Below are 27,795 nucleotides of genomic sequence, written 5' to 3'. Positions count from 1 at the left end.
GGGGGAATGAGGGAAGCAGGAACGGCGTGGTACTGTAGAGACTGGCTTGGTTGGGCTGAGCTGAGCCATGTATTTAGATGCGAGCCATGCTCCGGTACCAAGGTAAGTACCATGCACTTTCACAGTGATGTATTTAAGTTCGCTCTCTCTCTGACTTGACCCGTTTTCCATGCAGCCTACAGTATTTACTATACAAGTCTACATATCTGCACTTATTCGAGGCTTTACTCTTCAAACTATAACCTAGCCAAGGATGTCTACAGCGGGCCGTACTTGATTCCCTTCCCTCTCTATAAAAAAAAAATTAAAAAAAAAAAACGACAATTAACAAAACGAAGAAACAGACATTCGAGCCAACAACCCACCACGCATCATAGCAATGGACGAAGAGACGAACATCGGCGTCGTCATACTAGGCGGCTGTGGCGTCGACCCAGCAAACATAGACCACCTGCGCCGTCTAGCCAGACGCCGACACATGTGGGCCTGTGCTCACGCAATGGCGGTCACCTGTCTGGCTATATTCTTTGGTTTCGCCCTGGAAGGGTTGCTCCGCGAGCTCCGCGTGTTCACGCAGAGCGAAGGGGTCCTGCTGGTCGTGGCTTTGGTGGCGGTGGTTGTGACGGCGTTGCCGGGGGTTCCGTTTGGGTCGCCGAGGGCTGTGGTGCTGTTCCGTTAGGTGGGGGTGGGTTTGGGTTTGGGTTTGGGTTTGCTTGTTTTTTCGTTTTTTTTTTTTTTTTTTTTTTTTTTTTTTTGCGCTTTCGTCTTCTTATATCTGTGGCTTTAGGGTTACTGCGCTCTCGTGCTTTAGGAGAACTCACTCGACCAACTCGCACTTACGTGAGTTTTTATCTTCGTGCGTATGTAACTCCTTCCTTCGTCTATTCTCTACACGGTAAGTATAGCTATCCAGCACTACCCGGTTATACAAGCAAAGTAGTTGTAACTAGCGAAAGAGTACTTGGTGGGTGTGTAGGTGCAGTAGACTTATATTGATAGGCGGCCAGGGGGGTGGACAAAACAGCTCTACAGAGATGCGTGGGGCCCAACAGATACTTTCGCTTCACTGCATTTCAGCCGTCCGTGTCTGCTACCAACTATATCATACAGGCCGGCTACGCGTTTAGCTATGAGGTATCTATCCACTGGAAGCAAACTGCCCCGTCGTCTTCCTCTTCGTTTTGCCATCGTCTCCTCCGTCCATCCGTTCCTCTCCCCCGCTGCCTGACCAAGCACATACGTCCCTATCCAAGCGTCAACGCGGCTTTAAGTTAGGTCTACGTAAGCACACGACTAAGCCTTCTTCCCGCCCGACGCCTTCCACGCCGCGGCGCGTTTGCTGCTCCGACCCTTCGGCTTCGCACCGCCCGCCTTCTTCTTGCCCGCACTGAACTTCAGGCCCTTCTTGCCCTGCGCAGCCGTAGCACGATGGCCCTCGAAGACGAAGCTCTCGGGGGTCTTGAAGCCACCGGCACCGGCAGCGGGCTTGCCGCCGCTAGCAGCGGGCTTGCCCGGCTTGAGCGCTTTGGCGGCGCCGGCTTTGCCGAGCAGCTTGGCTGCGCGCCCGGCCGTCGACTTCTCCTCGGCCGTCATCTTCGGTTGGTACACCGAGCTGCTGTTGGCGCCCGTGGCGGGGCGCGTCGACGTCAGCGCGTTGCGCCGCTGTTGGTTGCGCTTGAAGGCTTTGGCGCGCACGACGCGCAGTTTGCGCGGGAGCAGCGGCGGGAAGCGCTTCTCGTTGAAGAGGAGGGCGGCTTCGACGCCGTTTTCGTCCTGCGAGGTGGAGGGTTAGTTTTGTTTTTTGAGGAGGGGGTGGGGATACATACAGTGAACTGGACGTAGGCGAAGCCCTTGCCGACTCTGGTCTGCGGGTCGCGCACGACGCGCACGCTCTCGACGGTGCCGGCCTGGCCGAACTGGCGCCACAGGCCCTCCTCGACGTCGCCGGGCTCCTTCTTCTTGCCGAGCTTGCGGCCGAACTTGTCGGCGTCGGCCTGCTGGACCAGGCTCTCGTCGTCGACGAAGCCAAGGTTGCCGACGAAGACGCAGCGGCGGTGGTCGGCCTTTGCCGGGTGCGCAACCGAGTCGACGCGCAGGTGGCGGGCGAGCACGACGGTGCCGTTGAGGCGGCGTTGTGCCTCGCGCGCGGCCTGCTGCGTCGTGTAGACGACGTAGGCGTTGGTGCTCTTGGTCGTCGCGTCCATGAGCTCCTTCCTGGCGTAGGCGCCCTTTTTGGGGATGTTGGTCGAGTAGGCCGTCGACCGGAAGCGCAGCGACTCGACCTTGTGCGGCGGCGTGCTGGCGGGCAGCTCCGAGAGGAAGGACGACATGTGCGCCAACAGCGTCTTCTTGGCCGACTTGGACGAGATGGCCTCGGTCGACACGTTGCCCAGGAAGACGGTCCGCGCGGCCTTGTCAAACTCGGTGTCCTCCTTCTTCTCGGCCTTCGCCAGCGACTCGTGTTTCGGCGCCTCAAAGTCCGAGTCTGCGTCCGAGTCTGCGTCCTCGCCGTTTGCTGCCTCGACGTCCGAGGACGCGTCAGAGGCCTCTCCGTCTCCCATCTTCTGGCGCTTCGTGTTCCTCTCGGCCTTCATTTTGACCTCCTCTTTGGCCTCTTCCTTGGCCAGCTTGCGCATATATTTGTCTTCGAGCTCTTCCTCGGCGCCCTTCCTCTTGCGCTTGCGCTGCGACTCGACAGGCGCCGATTCTGCGGGTTCTGACTCGGCCTCTGGCGCGTCTGCGTCGGCCATTTCCTCGTCGCTTGCTTCAACATCTTCTTCCTCTGCTTCCTCGTCGTCTAGCTCCTCGTCGATGCTGGACAGATCCTCGTCGTCCTCCTCCTCGGCGGCGTCATTGTCGCTGACCTCATCCTTGTCGGCCTTGGACGTCTTCGGGGCAGGCGCTTCGTATACGGACTTGGGGCGAGGCTGGATGGGACCCGCCTGCGAGATAGTGAGCAAAGGTGTAGATGTTGGAGTGGGTGGTGGAACAGCGTACGCTTTGGGCAAACAGCGATGCGAGGACGGGGTCGACAGCCTTGGTGTCGGCGACGAGGGACTTGATCTTTTTGGCCATGGTTGGTGGTGTGTATATACTCCAACCATCTACTATGAATGCGGCGCCGGACTTTTTTCAAAGGCGCGCGGCGCGACTTGATTTCTGCCGGCCGAGTCCGCCTGTGGTGCACGCATCAGGGCCCGCGAACAGCTCCACCAACTCTCTGCCCACAACTCCGCTTTGCCTACCTTCTTGCTTGCTCATTCCACCACCGCGCCCCTCCGCTTCCCATCCGTCGCCGCGAGCTTACTCCCGCACCGCTCCCGCCGCTCCCTGCTCACCGCTTCTCGCACCCGCGCCGTCCCAATTTTGACACCACACGCTTTCCCCGCCCGCGACCACCCTCGACCACCCGCCATAGCCTCTTGGTGTGCTGCTGACGTCGGCGCACCATGAGCGCATTACAACGAAGCAGCAGGAGCCGCTCCAAGACGGCCCCAGACATCTCCGTGCCATCGCCTGGCGGTAAGCCAAGATTCAACCCCCCCACACGTCACCATGCCCTCTAGAGGACTCGTGAATGCACGTCTCTTGCTCGACCACGTCTGTCGTTGGGCGAGACTGTTTGCGCTCCTTCCCATCTCGTCCCGCCAGAGGGCGCCTGCCGCGCCGCCCGTTTTGCTCGCTCAAGACGCGAAGCTAAACCAACTCTCGTGCATCTAGACACCGACTGCTCGACTCCTTCCATGGTCCCCGCCAAAGCTCCCACTCCCGAACCGCTCGAGTCTCCCGAGCCACAATCACCTCCCCGGAGTGCCCCACGCGAGACCCTTCCGTCTGAACAACCGCAGCCACAACCATCGACGAGCACACCTAACGCGACCAACGGAGAACCCGGGCCCGAAATCGCTCGCAATGGGGACATGGTCGACTCGGGCGACGACGGCTCGAGCAGCCTCAGCGAGCCCGAGGAAAGCATCGAGGATCGAGATGAGGCTGCTCTGAGGACACGCGCATCGCCGGACGTCGAAGACAACGACTCGGAAGCCGAGACGGAGCGGTTAGAGGGCTCACCGCCCGAGCTGTCGCGCACAGCTACAGACGTCACGGTTGGTGGTGAAGGAGACGCCGGTCGGAGCCCGAGTAAGTTAGCGAGGGCCACGACGGCGGAACACAACAATGAAGCTGCAGCTCCCGCGCATTCGGCGACCGTGTCGGAGCTGAGCGACAACGACGACGACGACGTCCTCCTACCCGATGCCAAGCCCGACGCAGAAGCCGATCGGGAAGACTCGCCCAATGGAGAGCGAAAGCGCAAGCGGTCGAGCAGCGCGCTCAGCTCAATCGACGATGAAATGGACATCGACCAGCCAGCGCGCAAGCGCAGCAACTCGTCGAGGCATTACGATGTGAACGGAGATGATGCCGAAGCAAAGGACGGGGGCGAGCATGCAGCCGAGGATGAGGAGCAACCTCCGAAGGAAGCAGACACACACGCCGAAGAGGAGGACACGGCCGAGCCAGCAAGCGAGGCCCCCGCCGTAAATAAAAGGTCCAAGAGTAAGAAAGGCCAAAAGAAGGGAAAAAGGACAAGGGCGAACACCGATGTTGAGGAGGCTGCTGCGACACCAGTGGAAGCAGAGGAGGAAGAGACTGGCGATGTGGAGATGGATGCCGAGGAGGCTGGTGTCATCGAAGAAGAGCGTAAGTGTACGCAACGGGCGACTGGGAGCCTAAATGCTAATTGCTTGGCACAGGTGATCGCAAGCACAATGCGTTGGAAGCTCTCAACAAGATTGAAAAGCAGTTTTTGACCTTCCAGAAAAGGCAAGTAGCAGTGACCATCATCAACATACTTCCCTGATTAACATAGTCTTTGTAGGCGCCTGGAGGAGCAGCTGGAAAAGCTCTCGACGGAACTGGTGCAACTGAAGCAGCCGGACTCGACCCATCCCGACTACTTGCTGATGCTGCAAGCCGTTGACAAGCGTCGGGACGAGAAGATACGGCAAGAGAGTGTCAAGCTGGACCTTGCAAGAGGCATTGCGAGAAAGCAGTTTGTGGCGATGCGTGGCACCATTGTGAACCAGTGGAGAAATGACATTTCCGAGCTGCGCATGGATTACCTTACGAGGTGCAACCAACGCATCACCCAGCTGCAGAGGGAGAGGCGGTACTGGGGCCAGAACGAAGCCGACTACACCATCAAGTTCAACCCGAAGCGGCCGCAACAGATTCAGCAACAGTCAGCCTACAACCTCGAAGTCTCCGTCTTGGCCGGTGTGGCGAAATATGTTGGATTTCCGGCAGCGCCGGACCTTTCAAGTGCACGCCCCGCCGAAATGGACCAGGATCTTGCCGCCATGGGCGTGAGTAACCCGAAGACGTTCCCAAAAGAAGGACAAGCTGACAGTATTAGATACCACATCGTCCAACGGCGCCGCCAGCCGCGCGTCCCGCGCCTTTGCCCGAATCCTCACGCGGCGAACGCGCCGCCGAAGAGCAGTTTTACGAGCAAAACGCATGGGCAAACCCGCAGCATCCCGCTCACCACCACACCCACTACCACCCGATGGCCACGGCACCGCAACCGCGAGTGGCGACGAGCAATCCCTTTGCGACGCCCGCTGCGCAAAGGAGCCAAGTCGACCTCAGCCAGCCCAACGGCTCGGCCTCGACTATCGACATGCAGTCGAATCCGCCGTCCGGCCACCACACGCAGCAGCAGCGCGATATGTACGAGTCCCCGGTCATGCAGCTGAAGCAGGCTCTCCAGCGCTCCGAGCCAGACACTACGGCTTGCTAGCATAGGGTCATGGTGTTTAGCGTTTATACCTATGTTAGTAAGCAAGTTCTGGTGTCGTCCGTGGGGACTGCTGCTGCTGTTGTTGTTTGTCGAAAAAAAGCCCTCCAAACAACCTGGCCGAAGGTGGTTGGGAACACGGGAGCCGAAGGAAGAACATGAATGACCGCACCGTATACTCATTTCAGCGTTGCGTAGGGGCAGTTTTTGGCATGTCCTTACTACCTACCTACCTACCTACCTGCGGTAGCGGGAAGAGTTGCTATAGCCGTCAACGTCTACGTAGGGTTTCTGGATATACCAACCAACCAGGCCCGGACAATGGAGAGAGTGTGGTCGGTTCCTCTGCACACACACACACACACACACACACACACACACACACACACACACACACACACACGCATACACATGCATACAAAGAACTACCCAGCGGTCTGACCCATGGATGGATGGATGAATGAAGCAAACTCACTCGCTCGCTCGCTCGCGCTCTGCCTGCCTCCTAGGACAGGACTGGTGCAGCGGGCGTGGATGACTGCGAGAGTAGAGTAGGTTGGGGTAGGGTGGGTTAGGGTAGGTAGCGAAGACGCATGCGCAGTACGCAAGGGACTGCGCGAGGAGCGCTTGATATGCACTGTACCTTACCGAGGTAGTTGCAGTGCGGACGCGTGGCGGGACTGCCTCGCCGGCCGTGGCTAGGCTAGGCTAGGCTAGGCTAAGCTGTTCGCATGAGCAACGAGGTCATGGATGAAGACGTGGCTAGCTATGTATGGGTGCGCGTAGCTGCGCGATGGACGTGAGCGTGAGCGAGCTTGCGAGCTTGCGTGAGGGGTTTTGGATATTTATCTACCTACTTACCTCACTACTTACACTACATGGCCAGGTCCGGATAAAAAGCAGGTTAGAGACGACGAGAAGGACAGATGGACGGAGAATGCGAGCGCTGCTGCTGTTGTGTGTGTGTGTGTGTGTGTGTGTGTGTGTGTGTGTGTGTGTGTGTGTGTGTGTGCGTCGCAGCTAGATGTGTGCGTCGCAACTCGACGTGACGTGATGGAATGATGGAATGACTGACTGACTGACTGACTGACTGACTGACTGACTGAGTTGAGTTGAGAGGAGTGAATGACTGAAAAAGCAAGAGAGAACCGCAACCGCACTCGCATCCATGGGCCTTTTTTCTACCTCCTACTGTATCCATCCATCCCTTCCTGTCCCTTTACGCTTTGGCCCTCTGGTTCCTTTGACTTGGTGCCGTGGTGTTGGCGTGGTGATTATTATTATTATGACGAGGATGATGGATTCTCGATACGGGCTGAGTTATTGTGGTGTTAGGATCTGGAATGTTGTTTGCGTGCTTAGGCGGAAAGATGGGCATCGTAGCGTCGCTGAGGGGGGTGGGTTGATGAGGTTTGGGACGAAGGATATAGACGGATGGACTGTTTAGATTTCCAGCTCATTCTCATCCCCGCTGCATTTCATTTGACTGACACTGCTGGTTCTGTCGCCTGTGCTATTTGATGCACCCACCAACCTACAGTGCAGCCAAATCTAAAAAGTACATCATACCAGGACACTGTGAAGCAAGTATACAAATTCGGCAAAGGCACGTACAATTAAAGACAGCTTGGTGATATACCGTTACTGTACAATTTAATACCCACTATGAAATCTCGCTCTAAATATTACATGATCGTCCAATGTCGTAAAAAAGCCTTCTCTTATCGTACAAGCATTCTTTTCCTAGTCTTTGATGCACCCTTATGGTACAAGGAATTCAAGCCTTATCTTTAGGGACAGTCTATCGTGATAATACCACGCGTGCCGAAGCCGTTGGGTCTCAACAGTTTATGGACCCACACATCGAGACGTTTTCAGATGTTTACTCCTTGGTCTTCTTGCGGATGTGGCTGATCCTCTTCTTGATGCCTTCGGTCACCTTGCGGCCCGTCGTGTTGCTCCTGTGCACGCCCTCTTCTCGCTGCCATTCGGCGTTGTAGGGCGCGGCATCGGACTTGTTGCGCGGACGTGTCGTCATCTCAATGCCGTAGTCATCGTCACGCTTCTTGCGACCAGCAGCCTCGTATTCCTCGGCGTCAAAAAGAGGCTCGCCCTTGCCCTTGATATCGTTGGGGCGATATTCCTATGCCAGGTGATTAGTACACGGTAGGGAATGCATTAGTATGAATAGGGAGACTCACAACATCGTCCCATCTCTTGTAGTTTCCACCATCAGCAATCATCATGTCCTCGCCTTCTCGGTAGTTGTACACGCGTCCAAAGCGGTCCCTCGTTCCAGGCGGCACCGCCGCCGTTCCCTCAATCGGATAGTGCTTCTCAAGCGCGTCCATGATGTTCTCCCGGGGCGTCGCCCTCAGCGCTTCGGCATTGCTCTCTGCAACAGCGGCGATGGGACTAGTCTTGATGTCCGTGTTGCGTGCCAACAGCGTAGCGTCGTAAGGTCCCTCGTGGTGGTACTTGCCGCCAATCTGGTCCAGTCTGTCGATCGTGTCCGGACCGGGAAGGTGGCGCTTGTTGAGGTGAGGCGAACGACGCGCAAGCTTCTCTTCGCGCCTCAGCTCATCGAGAGGGTACACCGATCTGTCACCCGGGTAGCGCTCACGCAGGGAAGAGCTGCGGCGCGGGCGACCCTCGGTCACGTGGCGATGTCCCGGAGAACGGTGGTGGTGGTCGCTACTGCGGCGAGAATGAGGTGGCGAGGGGTAACTGTTGTCGCGGAACGGGTTGGTGCTGCGACGGGGAGAAGCAGACGAGGGAGGAGTGGCATAGCCGGAGCTGATTGGCTGCGCGGTGACATAGCTGCCATCCTTGGAACTGAGGCTGGACTTGCGGAAGGGGTTCGTCTTGCTCGAGCTGCCGGTCGTCTGGGGGTGGAACTGTGGGAAAGCTTCCTTTCCGGCGGAGTTGGGCGGAGATGGGTAGCTGTTCCTGCCACTGCGGCCTTTCGGGAGAGAGTCGAAGGTGGAACGGAAATGCGAGCCGGGACCAGTCTCCTCGCTGGGTTCAGGACCCATGAGAGGATCGATCAGGTATTGGTGTGCCTGTGAGGAGTGTGAGCAGATGGGTGTTGATCAACTGGAGATGGACGAGGATGCGCACGGATTTCATGTCAGCACTGCCGGCGGGTTCCATGGTGATGGATGGTAGGTATTGTTGTTGTTATGGGGGAAAGAGAATGGAGAGAGAGATGGAGAGATGTGAGAGATAGTAGTTAAGAGTAAATAATGTATGATCCTTGGATGGTTGCGGCAGCCACGTACATATGTATGGCTTCCGCTTATGGGATCGTGTGTACGCGCGGAAGCCGCTGCCACCCTGCGTCATTGATGTGACGTAGCGCGCCGATCACTAAAATTGGCAGCAAACGGGCGACGGGCGCGTCCCTGATCATCCCCCCCAACCTAACATCACGTCCACCAGCGCCCGAAGGAACGTTCAAGTTCCTCCAGCAACATATGCCCAATGACGACCCTCGTCGCCTATCCTGACTCAGACTCGGAGCAAGATGCTCATGACGCCCACCCGCCAAAGCGCAAGCGGCCCACGCCTGCATCCGCTTCCTGCAACGATCTGCCCCCTCCTCCGCCGCTCCCGGCCGCCTTCCATGACCTCTACTCCACCGCGACGCGTGTGAGCACCTCTGATGATCCCAGTCTGCACGCTGGAAGGAAGCGCGCAATTCCCCACATGGAAGGTCATTGGATGAGCCACGTCTACCTCGAATGTGAGCTGCCGTCTTCTTTTGCTTGCGTGCTTGCGTGCTTGCGTGCTTGCTTTTATTTGACCGCTGTTTCCCTTTCATTTATTTGTGAAATGCTAACTGACGCCCACCGAGGGCACCCTACCGCCGCAGAGTCAAGTACCTTGGCATCTCTCATTGCACACGTGCAGGCTTCCGCCGATGCAGGTGCTACCATCCACAGCAGCCTGCAGACAGCCCTCAACACCCCCGCTCCTCTGCACATCTCGCTGTCGCGTACTCTGCCAATCCCCACAGAGACGCGGGCACCCTTTCTGACTGCCTTGAATGCCCAAATCCAGCGCACTGGCGCCCGTCCTTTTGACATCAAGTTTGGAGGCCTCAAATGGGTGAGCAACTATGATCGCACGCGCTGGTTTCTCGTCATGGGCGTACAGAAACCAGCTAGAGACGAGCTCAACGCGCTACTAAGAGCCTGCAACCGTACCGCAAAAACCCACGGCTTCCCAGAGCTGTATGGCAAGGACGGTGCCACCAGCGAAGGAGAAGGCATTGACATGGGTCTGGGCAAACTGGAAGCTGCCGATGATCACTCAGCGGCATTCCATGTCAGTCTCGCATGGAGTCTGGAAGCCCCGGGAAAAGACGCGAGAAATCCATTGGCCGACAAAGTGGTAAGGGAATGGATGGAGGACGAGGTCTTAAAAATCGCAGTCCGATTCGACGCGGTCAAGGTCAAGATTGGCAATGCAGTGCATGCCGTAGACCTTGGCAAGAAGCGGGAGAGCGGCACGAAGGGCATTCTCGGATGACGTGAAGGAAAAGCCACGGACGTTTTGGCGAAGCGATGGTCGATGTGGCTGGTCTGGGCAAGTAGGCCAGAACAGTCTGGAAGGCGTTCGTCTGCGCAAATCTCGTGGTCCGTGGCAAGTGTAGGCCGCCTGGTTGTACCGGTAATTAGGCTTAATGAACTTGGAGTAAGCACCAAGTCTGTGGGTGTTGAAGCCACCACTCTGTACAATATAGGTACTACATACTACGACAAGTACCGCGTGACGGCGCAATGGGGCACCGGGTCTTTCATTCCTCCACTGCGTGCTGTGTTGAGGAGACTGCCCGGTAATCAGTGGAATGTTTTATAGAATATAGAAGTAAAAAACATTGACGTAGATATATTGAATTCTAAGCTTAATTTATTTATCAAACAACGAAACAACAATACCCAGCGGGGCATGCCACTGCCAGCCATTCAGGCTCGCAGCACGCACCCTCAAAACCACGCACGCAGCTCAAAAAACCACCACCCAAACCCAACAACACCCATCACTCACCTCACGACCCACGACCCTCTCTCTCACCCTCCTCACCTCCTCAAGCCCCAAAACCCCTCCAATCCCCTCCCAGCCAACAGCCAACAGCCGCACGCACGCACGCACCACGCCTCGCCCCCTATACCCGCGCACGCACCCCCCGCAGCCACGTGTCCCAGCGGCGGGCCGGGCTCCCGCGCGCCCCCCTGAGGCGCGCAGCCAATCACGCTGCTCGCAGCTAAATTCGCATTGCCGGATTCGGGGTGTAAACAGATGCGCTACGTTCGATGTTGCAGGGGTGGGCGTGCGTGCGTGCGTGTGGGGCGGTGGGGTGGGTTTGGTTGGTTGGTTGGCGGCTGGTGCTTGGTGCTTAGGGTGGTTTTTCTTTGTGTGTGTTGGTTCGTGATGGTTCATGGTGGTGGGTATGTTCCTGCCTCTTGGGAGGGACACGATGGTGCGTGGATGGATGGTGGGGGGTGGGTGAGGTGGTTGTGGTGGGGGGGGGGGATGCAGCAGTGGGGGAGGGGACCGGTGAGACTGGGATGCGCGACCGGTCGTGGTTCTAGAATTCCGTGTGGGGTTGGGGGTTTGTTGTTCGTTCGTGTGCTTGGTGGCTTGCCTTGGTGGTGGTGGTGATGGTGATGAGGATGGGGGTGTTGTCTATTTTACCTATGTAGTCGATGCTGAAAGAGGAAAAGACCAAGAACGCTCGCCCACGTCGTCACGTCCAGCACACCCCGTTCCACCCAGACAATTTTCTTCTTGGCCATTCATTTATCGGTCGCCGATGTCTAATATCCCTCCCGCTCCCCAGACTCCTACCCATTGCTTGCTCCAGAAACATGATATCCATAATCCAGGTAGGTAGCGATGCCTGCGCTACTGCCAACGCGTCCATCGAACGAATCAACCGTTCAAACGAATCAACCAGAAGTATAATAACCTCTTCACCCCATCTCCGTCCCTTTCCCCGTCGCTGCCGCCTCCGCTCTCGCCCTGCCCCTCGCCTTCCTCTTCCCCAGCCCCACCGTTACCGCGCTCTGCAGCGAGAAACTATTGATATCGAACGGCGCCCCGGGATCCGTATCTGCCAGTGCTTGGGCAGAGGTAGTGGTGGCCGCTGCTGCTGGCGCCGCCGCCGCCACCGCCGAGTCTGCAGCGCTTGATGTGGTGACTGTAAGGAGCGTCGTGTCGGCGGAGGTGTCAGCCGAGGAGGAAGGGTCGAAGGAGAACGAGGGAGCGCTCGTATCCGCGGAAACGCTGTTGTCGGTCATGGTCTCGGTGACGACGGCTTCGACGGTGACGGTCTTGGTCGTGGGCTGCATGACGGTGCTGACGTCCATTTGGGTCATGGTAACCTTTTGCTCGGCGTTAGCAGTAGTCGGGGGGACCGAACGAGAGAGATGAGGAATACCGTTTGGATCTCAGGCTGCGTCATGGTCATCATGACAGTTTCGGTTTCTGTGGCGACGTCGGTTTTCGTCATGATCACCGTTTGGTTCTTTGTCATGGTCATTGCCAGTTGTTGCGTCCTGTTCGCCTTGTTTAGGGTGTGCCCGATGCAATTCGCGTGCTTCTGGGCAAAGCTTACACTGTGGAGTTGACATTTTGGACAGTGAGGACCAGTGGCTCGTCCGTTAAAGTCATCGTCATCGTCTCGACCTGATTTACTGTTTCCGTGGTGGCTTGTTGCTCCGTCCTGTTGGTTCCCAGTTAGACAATACTAGTGATCGAGAATATTACCCTGAACGGAGCTTACACTGTAGCGTTGACATTTTGGAGAGTGAAAAGAGGCGCGGCCTTGATTGTCTCGACCGTAGTCAATGTTGACACTTCATGTCGATGTCTCCAATGGTGAGCTACCTGCAAGTTTAGGTTAGAAAAACATAGGCTGTCTTACAGAGGAATAACATACCACTGTTGGCCAAAGAGATACGATGACGACAAGCACAGGGCATACTTGACCGAACCAAAGAGGTCTCATCTCAGGCGTTGGCACCGTTGAGGAGAAGTGGGGAGAAAGATCGCGCCAGCGCGCTGTGGAGAAGGATATAAGAAAGGAATCGCAGACCAGCTGGATGTGGGTTGGTCAAGCCAAGATTCGATTAAACAGACATAGATTCAAACGAGCGCGGGTATGAACAGAAAAGGATAGAGTGAGCAGGAAGACTTCAAGCAAGAGACGGAGAGAGAGCGAAGGAACGGGACGGAATGAAGCTGCCAAGCACCACCACCCACAAGCGATATGCAGAATATAAGCATATGTATTAACTCTGCTTCAAGCTCCACCACTCTCACACCCGGATTGAACCTACCTGGCCAGCTTGCGACCAGGACCCCTTCCACATCGTATGCGGCAAGTGCGAGATCGAAGCGCCTTGGGCATGACATTGCGCTGAAGCCACCATGATGCCTTTCCTGTCTATATAACCGTTCCATAATGGTCTGGCCAGACGCTACCGGAAAAAGGCTGGCACGCTTGGTGTTGAGGATTGTCGACTCCATACGGGGCACGTTTCAGCCTTGCTGCGATTGATCTTGACGCTCGCCAATATCGTGGAGGTAGAAAATCCACCGCCCTTGGGGTAAGCGCCGAGCCACCGGATGCTCTCTTCCACTCGGACGCTGTTGTTGAGGAAATGAGGCTAGGAGATGCTGTCGACTTGTCAATAGATGATCTACGCGCATGGGCCATGACTTCTCGGATCCGACGATCGCCGTGCCGGATGCTCCAGGGGTCTGGGCACCATCATCATCGTCATTTTATTTGGGAGATCATGTCCCCGGCTAAAGCAATCTTCCTGGCTAAAATAAGTGGGTGTTGAGCTTGATTTTTCAACTTACAGCGAGAGCTCATAAATGACGTGATCTGAGCTGCACCGCTACAATACCTACGAAGTGACCTGTCCACGCTTCAAATTACATCGAGATATTTGTTTTTTGCCTGGCTTGTCTGGCTTGTCATTCTGGAGGCCGGGGGCCAAGAAGCCGGCAAATTGGTGATAGAGTACAGAGCATGCATGACGGTTGTACCGCACGAGCATCTTGATTTCGCTACCGTCACGGATCTGGTTTGGATGGAGTTTGGTTTGGTTGAGAACAACGGTGGTGTTGGAGTGGCCGATCTACGTCTTCGTGTTGGGGAAGGATTCCAACAAGATCACACCCGGAGCGGCTGTGAAAGGCGGACCAACAGCGGTCAAGTGCTGCAAACTGAAGAGCGAAATGTTGGGTAGGAGCTACAGGGTTGAGTTGCGTTTGAAGGTCTCTTCTTGAACAAGCTCATCTTGTTGTTTCGCATTCCCCCTCGTGGGTTCCCGTTTGTCGGTAGGTGCCTTGCAAGTGACGCTTTCGCAATACAAGATTCCATGAGGTAGGCGCTCTGCAGCTGACTGCCTCTTCCAACAGGCGGTTGCCTTCCGCGGGTGCCTTTCACGGGAGGTAGGTGCCAACGGTCAAGCCCTGTGCCACCTCTCCACCAAGGGAGGCAGGACCAGGCACGACCGCCACTTCCCTCCACCGTGAAAGTCGGCCCGGGAGGTCCCAAGCGAGCCTCTGCCCTCGCCTATAAATACCCCTCCCCTCCCACCACCACCTCCTCTTCTTTTCTTCTTCAGCTCTCTTTACCTCTTGGCTTAGATCAAGTGTAGTATCTGTTCTTTACAGTCTAATCGCTGTAACGTCCCTACGGGGGCTTTTCTTGATTAGCTCGTTTTTGGAACCCGAGGGGTGGCCGCTGCGCTTGCGCATGTCGCTCCTCACGGTGTCGCCCGTATTTGCACTGTCTCGGGCTGACGCGACCTTCCATCGTCTTTCGAGGGAACACTTTTTCATTGAGTGACCCGGCTTGCCTGGGTCCTTGAGGAAGGAGGCTCTTGGTTGCGCGGGACTCTCTCGCGGTGCTGGCGAGACTTGTGCCGCCAGGTGGCAGTGACGGCAAGCGTTAGGCGGAAACTTGTCTCACTAGCAGGCAGCAGCCTGATCGCAACATCTAGCCGCTCTCGCCAAAGGCCTGCTGAGTTCGATTATGTCAAGAACACGGCATCTACAAGGGCGCAAACGACCGACTTACCATCAAAAACACGACCTACCGACACAGCATCGCGGCGGCACCGACATCCGCCACTCCCACCTTCAAAGGCAGTACCTACGCTCCTGCACCGGCTCCCAGCGGAGCCTAGCCGCCGCTGTCAGACGGGGCACAGTAAGCTCTCCACCCGATAGCACCCGGTTCTCAATCTCGCCGACCCAAAGCTTCAGCTCGGCATAACGTGGGATAGCAACGAAAAGACGCGCCACCGACGACAGAAACACGCGCGTCATACTGCTAGACGCTTTTGACCATACACGGATTCCGTTCCCTGCCGCACCGGCATCCGGACGACAGCGGATCGCAGTCTGGAGCGGCATGTTATATGACAATGGCAAGGGAGGGGCTTTAAGACGAGGGAACGGCCTCGGCAACAGTTGGTAGATAGGTTGGCGTAGGATGTGTTTTGGCTGGTGGATCGGTGCGAAGCCGCGTCGTGGGCGGCTGGACGGCCTTTGCTTGAAGACGTCCCGTGAGGTTCCGTCGAGCGGGTTTGCAGCGGAGAGTGATGGGGCGTGCAAAGCGGGTTGGTTGCGTAGTTACGTAGGGTGAGTAGGAAGCGTAAGAATAGCTGCAGTGGAGACACATACTGAGATACATTAGTATATGATGTCGGGATGCAGTTAAGAATGAAGACCCCTTCTCGGAAATGGTGTATTGGCTTGATCGTAAAGCACCATAGATGAGCAGATAACTGGAAAGCGTAGGAGCATGACGAGTACTACGTGTAGAATCATTACTTAGCCGGTCGAACATTTTCTACGTGGTCATTTATTTATTGTCCATTCTATTCCAAGGTTGGATAATATACAACTAACTTATGGATGCGTCAGCGGCTGTCTGTAGGTATGTATGTACTACAAAATTGGAGCAAGATCCTTTTTGCGTGCGATTAATGTGAAAGCCTTTCAGCTAATCCACCCTGAGATACTCATCGCTAGTTAGCTGCTCGAGTGGCGTGTCTTGCCGGCGTAAAAGACAGGGAGAAAAGAGACATCGACTTCACGCCGACGTCCATTAATTCTCAACAGCTGGAGCGTAGAAGCACAAAAGTCATCGTGTGTGTGTAATTCTCGCAGCGTTGCTTTTGCAGACGCCATGGCTACGTACCGTCAATGGCAAGCAGCGTGCGCGCCCATCAGAATTGAAGAAAAAGGGAATAAGTCCAGGGTTGAATATCCGTCTCAAACGCCGCGTGATTAAGCCTCAATGCCACATACCTCCTTTCGTCCCCTCCACCTCTCTGTTGTTTGTCTGCCAGGCCGCCAGCCTCACGAAGCGACGCTCTCGGCATCGCCCGTCTGCACGCCCTCGCTCTCCATCTGCCGCACAAAGGCCTCCCAGCTCTCGACTGTGTCGGCGAAGAACGTGACGTGAGCATCAGCCAGGTCGCCCAGCGTGTCCTTGAATTCGAAGGCCTTGATGCGCTCGAAGTCGGCAACCTCGGTGACTGTCTGCTCATCAAAAGCTTCGGATGTCTTCTTTGCATTCTCGACCTCGCGCGTCAGGCGTTCAATCTGCAGCTCAAGCTTGCGCACGCGGTCGCGGCGCGACTGCTCGTGGTCGACGCCGCGGACGTCCTCGATTTTGGCGCGCAGGAAGCCCGACGCGCCCATGGCGGCGGTGCTGCTTGCGTTGGCGAGGTTGTCGCGGTCTTGGGCCGCCTTAGCCAAGTAGTCGGTTAGGCTCTCGAAGTCAAGCTGCTTCTGTTCGCGCGTCTTAAGCAGGGACTTGATCGCGTCGATGTAAGCGTCCATGTCGCGCAGGCTGCCCAGGTAGTTGTGTTCCGTATGCGTGTGCAGCGCGCGCAGGCCTTGCCCCGTCGTCTCGACGCTGCTGGCGAAGCTCGTCAGCGCCTGCTCGACGCCCGGTTCCAGCTGCACCAGTTTCTGACACTGCGCGGCCAGCTCGCCATAGTCAACGCCCAGGTCCGCTTGGCGTCGCGCCACCCGCGCCACCACCTTCTCCACCAGTCCCAGGTCCTCATCAAGCTTGTCCGCCCGGTCCCGTACGTCGATGAAGCGCTTGTCTGCCTTGTGTACTTTGCTGAAGGCCCCCATCAGCGTGTCCGTGAAACTGTCAAACACCCCCCCGCTCGCCGCTGCGTCAGCCGCCGCTGACCCGCTCATGCTCCGCGTCGGCCGGCTCCGCATCGTGCTGTTCCAGTCGGTGCTCTCTAGGAATAGAAGGAACAGCACCGCCCGCCGGAGCACCGGGTGCAGCGTCAGTCGCTTGAGGAAGCGTCGCAGCGAGTGCGCCCGCCGCTGAGTGAAGTCGGGTCCGAAGCGGTCGCCGCGTACATACTCCATCTTGTGCTTGTCGGGAAGTGGCGGTACAGCGCATTGCGGATATTCGCGCGAAAGCGTCTTGTACAAGAATACGAAGTCGGTGAAGCGTCGACGTACGCTAAATTCGGAGCGCTGGAAGGATTGGAAGTCGCTCTGCGGGGCAAATCGTAAAGATTAGCATTCCTGAGCAGCGACTCGCCCTGTGAGGGGTAATTGCCATATGGCGCGAAGCGGCAGTGAGTCTAAGGACAGGTGTACCTTGGTGCTCACGAGGTACGAGATGTAGGCATCCTTGGTACCGTCGTTCTCTTTCTGCGGTTTGTCGACGTTGCACTCGAGGAAGCCTTCACTGTAGTCGTCGTCGGCCATGATTGCAAGCGGATGTATGTACTCCGTAGGACGATGGAGCAGTCAATGTGGGTTTGGCAGTGTTGGGCTGGGGAAGCTGCAGATCGGGCTTGGAGTTGATGCGTGAGGTTGAAGCGTCCGTGCGACCGATGACGATTGGTAGGTTGAGGGCAAGATTGGTTCGGGTCGGACCACTGACGGGAAAGGCGGCTCCGGTCCACAATGCAATGCTTGGATACTGTGCGGCATAGCCATCTAGACGTCTCACGCAACGGTGGAAATGGCTATTTAGAGCATTTATATGTCCATTGTCACAGCTAGATACAGAAAGAACGTAGAACTCGTCATATTCGGTGAAACCTCCCCGTCTACTAGGGGGAGGGGAAATGTTGAAAACAATAACGGCAAAGCGACCTGCGTGGCCTTGGCCTTGCGCATCGTGTATGAAACTCCAGAAACCCTGTCCCAAACGCCAATATTTCTTTCTAGTGCGCAAATCTGCGGGCAAACTCGTCGAACAACCGCGGGCTGATCTCGTCGCTGCTGTTTCCGTTGACAGTCCATAGCACGGACTTCTTGTCGTAATGCTCCAGCAGAGGAGCACTCGTCTCTTCGAATTTCTTCAGTCGTGCCGTCCACACCTCCGGGCTGTCGTCGGCCCTCTGCACTAACGGCTCGCCCGTGATGTCATCGATACCAGCCACTCTTGGTGCATTGAACGTCGTGTTGTACACGCGCCCTGATGGCTCATGGACCCATCTGTTGCAGATACGGTCGAGAATGACATCCGTAGGCGTCTTGATGTTGACCACGAGGTTGATAGGTACTATCTCGTCGATTTGTTTTGCCTGCGCCGCAGTGCGCGGGAATCCGTCGAGGATAAAAGAGGCCGAGGGCGACTCCGAGTAGTTGTACTTGGAAGTGCGGAACGGCGAAGGGATGAAGACGTCGTCGACGCTCTCCAGCAGGCTCTCAGCGCCGGGAGCGGTAAAATTGACGGTATACGGCATGATGGTATCAGGCACGAGCCAACCGCGCAGGTTGAGCTCATTGATAATCAATCGGACCATCATTGTGTCCGGGAGCAGTGCACCAGTCTTCATTTTGGCCTCGGCTTGGATGCCTGGAACACGTGGATGGTGAGTACTGGATTAGAGCAAGGGCTGAGACGGCAACGTACCTAGCGGGGTGCGACTGCGAACATTGCTACGCAGCAGGTCACCAGAACTGATGGAGGATAGCTGGGGAAAGCGCCGGATGAGGCGTTCGGTCTGCGTACCCTTGCCCGCGCCCGGCGCACCGACGAGGATTATACGCGCAGCGCGCGAAAGTTGCTGCAACATCTTGCGAGACAGCGGTCGGCGGAAGGCAGAGGACGGGTGCGCCGGGAAAGACGCCGGGAAGGGCGCCGGGGAGGGAAGTAAAGAGGAGGGAAATCAGGGAAAGAAAAAAGGTAGAAAGAGAGAGAGAGAGAAACAACGGGTCAAAGTGGCATGAGATAAAGCACTGATTATATCAGACGTGAGGCGGTTTGGCGCAGGGCGTCGTTCCGGCGGACTTCGGTGGGGAAAGCTGGGAAGGCGTTGAGGGAGGCTTGGCCACCGGGAGAGCTTAGCACCGGCAGGTCCGAGTCATGCTGTTGCTCTCCACGGCCGCAGAGGGCAGCTCTCATCAAAGGGATCGCTGCTGGCTACGGAGCTGCGGGGAAGCGCGAATGGGGATTGGAAAGACAGGCATGTGATTGTGTCGTTGGACCGAGCAGCGCGTACTCGTTTGTCCCAGCTGGCCAGCCCGACATTTCCCGATGTCTTCCCTCCTCACTCCTCCGCGGGTCCGGCTTCGGACGCTTCTGTCGCGGTTCGAGAACCTGCCAAGACGCAAGGCTGTGCGTAGCCAGTGATCCCTGTCCGATTTCTGCTGTAAGCTGCAGGCATTCCTCTAGGTCCCATTGCGCATCATCACCACTTCCTCCCTTTTCCATCCATCACCTAAGCCTGTCCGCACTGCCCCGCCATCCTCCCATTGGCCTTCCATCGCCTGCGGTCTCGTCCTTTTGCTCCTCTGAGCGCTGCTCAGCATGTCGATGAATCGCTCCGCGTCGCGCATGACGCCTCTACTCCTGAGGTCTGCTCTCAGAGCTCAGCGTAGAGCCCCGAGGTCCCTTCCGCGCAATGTCTCCGCCCTTGCCATCCTCGTCCCCTACCGCGGCTACGCTACTGAACCCTCTACTTCGTCCAACACCTCCGGCGATTATCCCCCGCCAGGCTTTAACGCCGAACAGGCCAAGAAGCCCCTCCCCAAGGACGAGAAAGCAAAGGCGCATTCAAATTCCCCTGCCCTGGATAAGGAGGTCTTGGAGGATGTCAGGATCCCCACTGACGAGCCGTCGACTCACGCTCCTACCCTGGCTTCCGAAGCACATAGTCTGACTGAGTTGGCGGCGGAGAAGGCTACTGCGGAAAAGGCGCATCAGAAAATTGCCGCCAAAAAGGATTCAGAAGCCAGCAAGAAGCTCACGCTGTGGCAAAAAGTCAAGAAGGAGGCGCATCACTACTGGGACGGCACAAAGTTGCTTGCTACTGAGGTCAGGATCAGTACTAAGTTGGCCCTGAAAATGGCAGCTGGTTACGACCTATCTCGCCGCGAGAATAGACAGGTAGGACGCCCATCGAGTAATTTTGGGTGTCAAAATATTGACTGGGCATATTTAGCTCCGCCGCACTCTTCAGGACTTAGGTCGGCTGGTGCCGTTCTCCATGTTCGTCATCGTCCCTTTTGCGGAATTGCTCTTGCCCGTTGCACTGAAGCTTTTCCCCAACATGCTGCCCAGCACGTACGAGGGTCAAAAGTCCAAGGACAACAAAGTGACCAATCTCCGCGCTACACGTAAGGAAGTCAGCAGTTTCCTTCGCCAGACGTTGCAGGAGACTGGTCTGCCGCTAAGCGCAGCCAATGCGCAGCGTGAGGAGTTCACCGAATTCTTCCGCAAGGTACGTGTTCCAATCGATGCTGTTTTCGCAACTGCTGACGAGGTTTGCAGATCCGCAGTACTGGCGAGTCGCCTACCCAGGCCGATGTGATTAAGGTCTGCAAGATTTTCAAGGATGATTTGACTCTGGACAACCTCTCCCGGCCGCAGCTCGTTGGCATCTGCAAATACATGAACCTGAACGCCTTCGGCACCGACAACATCCTGCGCTACCAGATTAGGCACCGTATGCGCCAGATCAAGCGTGACGACAAGATGATCTTCATTGAGGGCGTTGAATCTCTTTCCGTTCCCGAGCTTCAGGGCGCGTGCGGTAGCCGTGGTCTGCGTACCCAGGGCATGAGCCCCGGCCGCCTGCGGGATGATTTGCAAACTTGGCTGGAACTGCGCTTGAAGTACGGTGTGCCGTCGACTCTGTTGGTCCTCAGCAATGCCTTCATGTACGGCCAGGGCAAGGAGACGGAGATGGAGACGCAGATCGATGCTCTGCAGGCTGTCCTGTCGTCCATCCCTGAGGAGTTGTTCCACGAGATTGAGCTCGAGGTGCATACTGCTGAGGGTGCCGCGACCAACAAGCAGCGTCTGGAGGTCCTGAAGGAGCAGCAGGAGCTGATTGAGGAGGAGAACGAGCAGTCGCAGTCGGGTGCTAGCGCAACGAGCGCACCAAGGACGCCCAAGGATGACCAGGACATTGACGATACCGACGAGAACCAACCCCAAGCGCAGGACAAGGTGACAGACGTCGTCGAAAAGCAAAACATCGAAGCGAAGAAGGCTGAGCAGGAAGCTGAGAAGCCTTAGATGGCCTTCTTAATGTATTTTCCGCGTTTGAAAACGCGATAGCTCTGCTCGAAAATGATAGAACGATGTTTTTGAATTCTTGAGTTTGGTGATGTGGCTACTAACACGGGCCTGGTTTTCTCTTATGCTTTTTAACATTGTACTCTTGGCTTTTTCACACACGCTTCACGAAAGACTTCTCTCGCGCCATTGAAACGCTTATGTTTCTGTCTACTGCGTGACAGTGTTAAGAAGAGCGCGCTGGTTTCAGGACGGCGCCCGTTAAGATTGTGAGAAGCTTTAGAATCGACCAGCTAGTAAGGGACAGTTACTAGCCAGCAGACCTTCGGGAAGAAATATCAGAAAAGTTGATCGATTACATAACCTCGTCCCGATGCCTTTTTAATATCCTGCTGGCGGAAGCCGTTGTCATGGCAATAAATGGTGCGTCGGCGACCGCTGCGGGCAGTCCCTAATGCTCAACACCGGGCTCGCAACATTTCAGGATAGTCTACACAATACGCAAGGAAATTTCATGTAACTCATGCGAAAGAGCTTGGAGGCCGTGAATGGCTTGCTCAATACCTCTGTCGGTTCAATCGGTGGTGTGCGCTTCCTTTGAGCATCAGGCCTAGCACCTATCGTGACAATCATTCACCACCATGGCAGTCACCCTCATCACTAGCTCTCGTGCGTTCTCATGGCAACAAGAGTTTGCCTTGATAACGGTTGCGTAGGGGGTTGGGGGTACGTCTATATAAACGCCAGCTCCCCCACCATATTAAACTTCCTCTTCACAGGATCCTACAAACATTGTAGCATCTGTCTAGCATTTTAATGCTTCTCTTCGATAAGTTCTCCAAACTCATCGCTAACTGTTCTTCACACCTGCACACATCCTATCCTTCCTCTCCTCTCACTGTTCCCTCCCTGCCGTTGATGCAAATCCCGGCGGGCTCCCCTTCTCTCTCCCTTTCTCTCCTTTCCCGTCCCGCCTTCCCATTCATCCTCTTCATCCTCTTCCTCTACCTCGTTCGAGTATGTTTGCCGGTTTTGCTTGCTGCTTTCAGTTACAGAGACGATCGCCTGGATCCCGACTTCAAGACCGCAGCAGCACTCGCCTTGACCGCGCCCAAGCCCGCTCCCCAGCCGCCGATCCAGCTCTGGCAACTCGAACCGTTAAAGGTCACCATCCGTCGTCCCCGGAAATGCACGAATTGTATCCTCCCGACAACCTCTCTGGATACTGGTCTCCGGAGCCTTCTGCGACACGTAGGTCCCTGCAGCAAGCGTCCATCGAAATCCGTTTCCTGGAAGAAAGACTTGAACGACACCTTGGAGTACTCCCAGTGGACGCCGCCGCCGCCGCCTTCTCCATGGAAGCCTGGACGCAGCATCCTCAAGGACCCCAAGGTATCTCGGCTGGCCAAGTCAGTCTCCTTCAGTCCGAACGCCACGCTGTACACCTGCTATATCGACTGGGAGCCCCGATCCATCCTCCGCAAGCCCAACGTCAACTTCAGCACCAAGCTCAGCATCAAGCCCAGGAAGAAGGCCGCCAAATCCGTGACCATACAGGAAGACAAGAACGAAGTCCGGACTTTCGAACGGTGGATGCGGCCTCAGCGCTACGAAGAGCACTTTCAGAAAAAGGTCCTGGTACAACTGCAAGTGGATCCTCCTCGGCTGCGACGGCTTCCTCGGATGGACAACGATGGCGACGTCGACATGGACTGCTGATCAGCTGGACTCGGACGCGGCCCCGGACCAGGATCTGGATGTGCTGCTGCTGCTTCTTGTTATTGGTTTCGCATGGTTTCTCTGCTTGCTCTTACAAAACAAAAACACAAAAAAAGTTCAAAAGGGTCAAAACGTGGAGGCAAAAAAAAGGCCTTGGTGGCTGTTCTATTGTTGGCTTGGGTATTGTTTCTTGCCTTGTTTCTTTCCTTGTTTCTTGCTTTGCTTCTTTGTTTCTTTGTGGCCTTGTTCGTTGTTGCATTGTTTTTGTGTTCTCTTTTCTACTTAACTGGCCGGGGCAGCATTCGAGAGGTCGTCGTGATGGATGGTGGTGTAGTATCGCACCACCACTGGTAAGCATCACCCTCCCCCTCCCTCCTCCATGTGGATCTTACTGACCTCTGTCGCAGGTTGAGCACGCGCATCGATATTCACAGCCGATTTGGTACGTATCACCCTGTTCCCCCTAAAGCTAATGTGTTCTACGTAGGTACACCAGCGCGGGCTCGCACTTCTACGCAGTACTGGTGACCAGTAGCTGGAGCATATCCAGTGAAGCCAAGACGAGCCCAATGAATGCAAGCAGTTTTCTCTCGATGCATCCGTGATCGTGACCATGTTCTTGTGACGTGAACTGACGTGCGGGCGGCCAGGAACAGCGGGAAGCACAGCGCACCCGGTGATCGGTTGGCGTCACCAGGCGGGGTAGGCCTTAGCTCCCATAGCTCCCGAGCTCCAACCAAGGTTACACGTACGAGCTGCAAGCGCGACCGAGCCGCAGCTTATAATCCTCTATTGCTATTGCCCGTCCGCCATCACCATGGGCGGAGAAACACATCTCAACATGGCATCCTCGACCGAATACCCAAAGCTCGCCGCCCGTCCCGTCGGCAAGCAGATCCATAGCATTTACCTCGATCGTCTGAGGCAGTTCACCAGCGGCGGCCAGTACGCGAGCAAGGGGCTTCTGTCGTAAGCATCTCCATCACCGCTTCCTTATTCCCGCTCGTGAAATTCTAACAACTTCCGCACAGCAAGCTATACGAAGTCCGCAAATCCGGTAGCCCGCACGTCAAGCTTTCCGTCTACAGCCCGCCTGATCTCTCGCGTCCGACCTTCGCCGAAGCCACATCCCACGAGTTCCAGCCCACCCATGTCAAATCTTCCTTTGGTCCCAGCTGGTCGACACACTGGTTCCGTGTCCAGCTGACCATTCCCTCGGACCTGCACGACAAGGAGCATCTCGAGTTCCATTGGGACGCGCATAACGAGGGTCTCATCTGGACGGAGGATGGCAAGCCAGTACATGGGTTGACGGGTAATGGAGAGAGGACCGAATGGATACTGCCCGATGAATGGCGGGATGGCAAAGAGCATGTGTTCTATGTCGAGATGGCATGCAATGGCATGTTTGGCAACGCACCTGGCGGAGACTCGATCCAGCCACCCAAGCCGGACAAGTACTTTGAGCTGTCCACGGCAGATATAGTGGCCGTCAACCTTCAGGCGCGCCAGCTATATATTGATTTTTGGATAATTGGAGGTAAGCCAAATTAGTACATGTGTTCTGGTCCCCGGCCTAACGGATGTTTAGATGCTGCACGGGAATTCCCGCAGGATGGCTGGGAATCCCACCGTGCACTTCAGGTGTGCCTTGCAATCATGGACAAATTTATTGCTGGGAACGGCAGCAAGGAGTCGATCGTCGAGTGCCGTCGTATTGCACGCGAGTATCTCGGTGACCATGTAGACTCGGCGGCGGTCTATGACAGCGACAAGGAAGCTATAGTCAGCGCAATTGGCCACTGCCATATTGATACCTGTTGGCTGTGGCCGTGGGCGGAGACAAAGCGTAAAGTCGCCCGTTCCTGGTCCAACCAATGCGATTTGATGGACCGCTATCCAGAGCTACGCTTCTGCTGCTCGCAGGCCCAACAATACAAATGGCTAGAGCAATACTACCCCTCTGTCTTTGACCGTGTCAAACAGAAGGTCAAGGAAGGCCGGTTCCAGCCCATCGGTGGCAGTTGGGTCGAACACGACACCAACATGCCTTCTGGCGAGTCCTTGGTTCGACAGTTCGTATATGGCCAGCGCTTCTTCGAAAGCAAATTTGGACAGCGCTGCAAGACTTTCTGGTTGCCAGATACCTTCGGCTACTCAACACAGTTACCACAGCTGTGCCGTCTCGCCGGCATGAGTCGCTTCTTCACCCAAAAGCTTAGTTGGAACAACATCAACAACTTCCCTCATACTACCTTTAACTGGGTCGCGCTTGATGGAAGCCAGGTTATCTGTCACATGGCGCCATCCGAGACATACACTGCCGAAGCGCACTTTGGCGATGTCAAACGAAGTGTGACACAGCACAAGTCTCTGGACCAAGATGAGACCTCACTTCTAGTCTTTGGCAAGGGTGACGGCGGCGGAGGACCTACCTGGGAGCACATCGAAAAACTGCGGCGCGCCCGTGCCATCAGCGACAAGGTTGGTCTACTTCCGCGCGTCAAGATGGGCGACTCAGTCGACGACTTCTTCGCACGGCTTGAGAAGAAGGCAGAGAAAGGAACTGAGTATGTGACGTGGTACGGCGAGTTGTATTTCGAGTTGCACCGCGGCACATACACAACGCAGGCGAACAACAAGCGCAATAACCGCAAGAGCGAAGTTCTGTTGCATGATATCGAATGGCTGGCGACATTGGCCAGTATCAAGGATCTAGTGATCGGAGGGAAGAACTATTACAAATACCCAAAGAAGGAGGTTGACGAGATGTGGGAAGCCGTTTTGCTGTGTCAATTCCATGACTGCTTGCCTGGCAGTTCGATTGAGATGTGCTACGATGACTCGGATGAGGTTGGTCATAAACCCCCGTGTTTAATAACCGGCAACTGACAAAGGACAGCTGTATGCCAAGGTTTTTGCTACGGGAGAACAGCTGCTGGCTCAAGCCAGAGAGGCTCTAGGGTTTGACGAGAAGGCAGGCGAATACTGCAGCCTGAACACGCTTCCCTGGGCGCGCTCGGAAATAACTAGGTCGCCAGTGAAGTCTGATCAACCGCATTGGTGTCTCGCAGAGGCCACTGCCGATACTTCGGAAGCGCGACCAATGTCATCTATCAAGAAGGCGCCGACGGCCTCGATCAGAGAGGTCGATTCAGACGTCTACGAGCTCTCAAACGACAACTTCAAGGTCAAGATCGCTAACGGTGTGATAACCTCACTCTACGACATTGTCGCCGAGCGTGAAGTCATTCCTCAGGGCAGCAAGGCCGGCCAGCTCGTCGTCTTCGATGACAAGCCGCTGTACTGGCAAGCCTGGGACGTGGAGGTGTATCACCTCGACTCAAGGAAGGAGCTCAAGAACCAAAAGTCGTACATCAGCGAGCGCGGCCCCCACCGGGTTGCAGTTGTGACGGAGACGCAGATCAGCGAGAAGAGCTGGGCACGCACGACCATCAGCCTGACAGCTGCTGTTGGCGACTCCGGTAGCTATATTGACTTGGAGAGCGAAGTCGAGTGGCGCGAAGACATGAAGTTCCTCAAGGTTGAGTTCCCCGTCGACATTGTCAACCAGGAGGCAAGCTATGAGACGCAGTTCGGCATCGTTAAGCGTCCCACGCACTACAACACGACGTGGGACATGGCCAAGTTTGAGGTTTGCTGTCACAAGTGGGCCGACCTGAGCGAGAACGGTTATGGCGTCTCGATCCTCAATGACTCGAAATATGGTTTCGCGACTTGCGGAAATCTGATGAGACTAAGCTTGCTGAGGGCGCCAAAGGCGCCAGATGCGCACGCAGATATGGGTACGTACTTCTTATCCTCAGTCACATAATCCCGACGCGAGCAAGGTTAGAAACTGACACTTTATTTCATCAGGCCGCCACCACATCCGCTACGCCATCCTTCCTCACCTCGGCCCTCTCGACCACCGCACCGTCCGCACCGCCCTCGCATTCAACAACCCTCTCACGCTGCACCGGCACTCCGCACCCGCGACGCAGCTCGCACGGCTGCTGGGCGCGATCCGACTCACGGGTTCGCCGGCCCTGGTCCTCGACACGCTCAAGCGCGGCGAGGACGACGCCGACGTGGCATACGACAACCCGCTAACGGTCGGGAAGAACGGCCGCAGCCTCATTTTGCGTGTATACGATGCGCTAGGTGGGCGGGCACGCGGGCGTATCGAGTGGAACCCGGCGCTATCAGTTCGCAGTGTTGAGAAGACGAATCTATTGGAGGACAAGGGCGAGGAGTTGGAACTCCGTGGGTGTGGTGTGGAGATTGAATTGAGGCCGTTTGAGGTCGCGACTTTCCGGGCGCGGTTGTGAGATTGATGGGTAGGTTGGTTGGATAGAGTGGACGCAAGTGTGTAGGTAGGCTGCGTTCATCATCACCTGACTACTACCGCACCGTACACGAAGTAATTCAATCGATGTAACGAAGCACATGTATCGCAAGAAAGTCCGTCACCGTGAAGCGAGATCCACCGTATAGCGAGACAGGGGACGATACAAGCAGTCCCTACAGAGTACTCTTTGCCTAGCACCCGGCCCGAGTCCTGAGTATGGGTGGAAACGTCTTAGAGCACACAGAGGCTCTACATATCCTAACTGGGTCTCTTCTTCTCCTCCGTACAGAGCCTCTACACGCCTTAATTAACTGTCTCTTCTTCTACTTCATACATGTATCACCATCTCGCTTCACGGTGACGGATGTTAGATACATC

The 27,795-nt window shown here is 56.0% G+C and overlaps 14 protein-coding genes across 14 annotated transcripts; 7 read left to right on the top strand and 7 right to left on the bottom strand.

Moving 5' to 3' along the window:
- Nucleotides 1–178: 178 nt before the first annotated feature.
- On the top strand, nucleotides 179–755 carry K452DRAFT_282992 (uncharacterized protein). Its single transcript, XM_033539684.1, has one exon. The coding sequence runs from the start codon at nucleotides 380–382 to the stop codon at nucleotides 677–679; it is 300 nt and encodes a 99-aa protein (XP_033402502.1). The 5' UTR covers nucleotides 179–379; the 3' UTR covers nucleotides 680–755.
- A 538-nt stretch (nucleotides 756–1,293) lies between these two features.
- On the bottom strand, nucleotides 1,294–3,075 carry K452DRAFT_294328 (uncharacterized protein; the record flags this gene model as incomplete). Its single annotated transcript, XM_033541687.1, has 3 exons — nucleotides 1,294–1,773; nucleotides 1,827–2,942; nucleotides 2,998–3,075. The coding sequence occupies 3 exons, from the start codon at nucleotides 3,073–3,075 to the stop codon at nucleotides 1,294–1,296; spliced, it is 1,674 nt and encodes a 557-aa protein (XP_033402501.1).
- Nucleotides 3,076–3,743: 668 nt separating this feature from the next.
- Nucleotides 3,744–5,803, top strand: K452DRAFT_304718 (uncharacterized protein; the record flags this gene model as incomplete). Its single annotated transcript, XM_033542836.1, has 4 exons — nucleotides 3,744–4,701; nucleotides 4,755–4,828; nucleotides 4,890–5,366; nucleotides 5,417–5,803. The coding sequence occupies 4 exons, from the start codon at nucleotides 3,744–3,746 to the stop codon at nucleotides 5,801–5,803; spliced, it is 1,896 nt and encodes a 631-aa protein (XP_033402500.1).
- A 1,626-nt stretch (nucleotides 5,804–7,429) lies between these two features.
- On the bottom strand, nucleotides 7,430–9,025 carry K452DRAFT_315009 (uncharacterized protein). Its single transcript, XM_033543824.1, has 3 exons — nucleotides 8,921–9,025; nucleotides 8,002–8,862; nucleotides 7,430–7,943 (listed from the first exon to the last, which is right to left on the bottom strand). The coding sequence occupies exons 1-3, from the start codon at nucleotides 8,951–8,953 to the stop codon at nucleotides 7,683–7,685; spliced, it is 1,155 nt and encodes a 384-aa protein (XP_033402499.1). The 5' UTR covers nucleotides 8,954–9,025; the 3' UTR covers nucleotides 7,430–7,682.
- Nucleotides 9,026–9,283: 258 nt separating this feature from the next.
- K452DRAFT_262903 (uncharacterized protein) lies at nucleotides 9,284–10,552 on the top strand (the record flags this gene model as incomplete). Its single annotated transcript, XM_033538626.1, has 2 exons — nucleotides 9,284–9,545; nucleotides 9,657–10,552. The coding sequence occupies 2 exons, from the start codon at nucleotides 9,284–9,286 to the stop codon at nucleotides 10,331–10,333; spliced, it is 939 nt and encodes a 312-aa protein (XP_033402498.1). The 3' UTR covers nucleotides 10,334–10,552.
- A 45-nt stretch (nucleotides 10,553–10,597) lies between these two features.
- On the bottom strand, nucleotides 10,598–11,334 carry K452DRAFT_70762 (uncharacterized protein). Its single transcript, XM_033547050.1, has one exon. It carries the CDS (start codon nucleotides 11,243–11,245, stop codon nucleotides 10,811–10,813), a length of 435 nt encoding a protein of 144 aa, XP_033402497.1. The 5' UTR covers nucleotides 11,246–11,334; the 3' UTR covers nucleotides 10,598–10,810.
- Nucleotides 11,335–11,484: 150 nt separating this feature from the next.
- On the bottom strand, nucleotides 11,485–13,134 carry K452DRAFT_282986 (uncharacterized protein). Its single transcript, XM_033539683.1, has 5 exons — nucleotides 12,747–13,134; nucleotides 12,591–12,694; nucleotides 12,423–12,530; nucleotides 12,246–12,363; nucleotides 11,485–12,189 (listed from the first exon to the last, which is right to left on the bottom strand). Exons 1-5 carry the CDS (start codon nucleotides 12,813–12,815, stop codon nucleotides 11,779–11,781), a joined length of 810 nt encoding a protein of 269 aa, XP_033402496.1. The 5' UTR covers nucleotides 12,816–13,134; the 3' UTR covers nucleotides 11,485–11,778.
- Nucleotides 13,135–14,761: 1,627 nt separating this feature from the next.
- On the top strand, nucleotides 14,762–15,185 carry K452DRAFT_70680 (uncharacterized protein). The gene has a single exon (XM_033547049.1). The coding sequence runs from the start codon at nucleotides 14,859–14,861 to the stop codon at nucleotides 15,099–15,101; it is 243 nt and encodes an 80-aa protein (XP_033402495.1). The 5' UTR covers nucleotides 14,762–14,858; the 3' UTR covers nucleotides 15,102–15,185.
- Nucleotides 14,907–15,677, bottom strand: K452DRAFT_355234 (uncharacterized protein; the record flags this gene model as incomplete). Its single annotated transcript, XM_033545948.1, has 1 exon — nucleotides 14,907–15,677. One exon carries the CDS (start codon nucleotides 15,675–15,677, stop codon nucleotides 15,270–15,272), a length of 408 nt encoding a protein of 135 aa, XP_033402494.1. The 3' UTR covers nucleotides 14,907–15,269.
- Nucleotides 15,678–16,192: 515 nt separating this feature from the next.
- Nucleotides 16,193–17,578, bottom strand: K452DRAFT_218509 (uncharacterized protein; the record flags this gene model as incomplete). The annotated part of the gene is made up of 2 exons (XM_033536363.1): nucleotides 16,193–17,362; nucleotides 17,468–17,578. 2 exons carry the CDS (start codon nucleotides 17,576–17,578, stop codon nucleotides 16,193–16,195), a joined length of 1,281 nt encoding a protein of 426 aa, XP_033402493.1.
- A 251-nt stretch (nucleotides 17,579–17,829) lies between these two features.
- K452DRAFT_282982 (uncharacterized protein) lies at nucleotides 17,830–19,266 on the bottom strand. The gene is made up of 2 exons (XM_033539682.1): nucleotides 18,738–19,266; nucleotides 17,830–18,680 (listed from the first exon to the last, which is right to left on the bottom strand). The coding sequence occupies exons 1-2, from the start codon at nucleotides 18,898–18,900 to the stop codon at nucleotides 18,043–18,045; spliced, it is 801 nt and encodes a 266-aa protein (XP_033402492.1). The 5' UTR covers nucleotides 18,901–19,266; the 3' UTR covers nucleotides 17,830–18,042.
- Nucleotides 19,267–19,515: 249 nt separating this feature from the next.
- K452DRAFT_262894 (uncharacterized protein) lies at nucleotides 19,516–21,741 on the top strand. The gene is made up of 3 exons (XM_033538625.1): nucleotides 19,516–20,213; nucleotides 20,269–20,547; nucleotides 20,598–21,741. Exons 1-3 carry the CDS (start codon nucleotides 19,635–19,637, stop codon nucleotides 21,345–21,347), a joined length of 1,608 nt encoding a protein of 535 aa, XP_033402491.1. The 5' UTR covers nucleotides 19,516–19,634; the 3' UTR covers nucleotides 21,348–21,741.
- Nucleotides 21,742–21,952: 211 nt separating this feature from the next.
- Nucleotides 21,953–23,700, top strand: K452DRAFT_70658 (uncharacterized protein). Its single transcript, XM_033547048.1, has one exon. It carries the CDS (start codon nucleotides 22,367–22,369, stop codon nucleotides 23,459–23,461), a length of 1,095 nt encoding a protein of 364 aa, XP_033402490.1. The 5' UTR covers nucleotides 21,953–22,366; the 3' UTR covers nucleotides 23,462–23,700.
- A 183-nt stretch (nucleotides 23,701–23,883) lies between these two features.
- On the top strand, nucleotides 23,884–27,397 carry K452DRAFT_218507 (glycoside hydrolase family 38 protein; the record flags this gene model as incomplete). The annotated part of the gene is made up of 5 exons (XM_033536362.1): nucleotides 23,884–24,035; nucleotides 24,098–24,606; nucleotides 24,658–25,919; nucleotides 25,969–26,872; nucleotides 26,946–27,397. The coding sequence occupies 5 exons, from the start codon at nucleotides 23,884–23,886 to the stop codon at nucleotides 27,395–27,397; spliced, it is 3,279 nt and encodes a 1,092-aa protein (XP_033402489.1).
- Nucleotides 27,398–27,795: the final 398 nt, after the last annotated feature.

Source organism: Aplosporella prunicola (assembly GCF_010093885.1).
Source record: "Aplosporella prunicola CBS 121167 unplaced genomic scaffold K452scaffold_2, whole genome shotgun sequence".
Classification (NCBI taxonomy): Eukaryota; Fungi; Ascomycota; class Dothideomycetes; order Botryosphaeriales; family Aplosporellaceae; genus Aplosporella; species Aplosporella prunicola.
The sequence above is the reverse complement of the archived record's forward strand: the minus strand, read 5'-3'. Positions and strand labels throughout refer to the sequence as shown.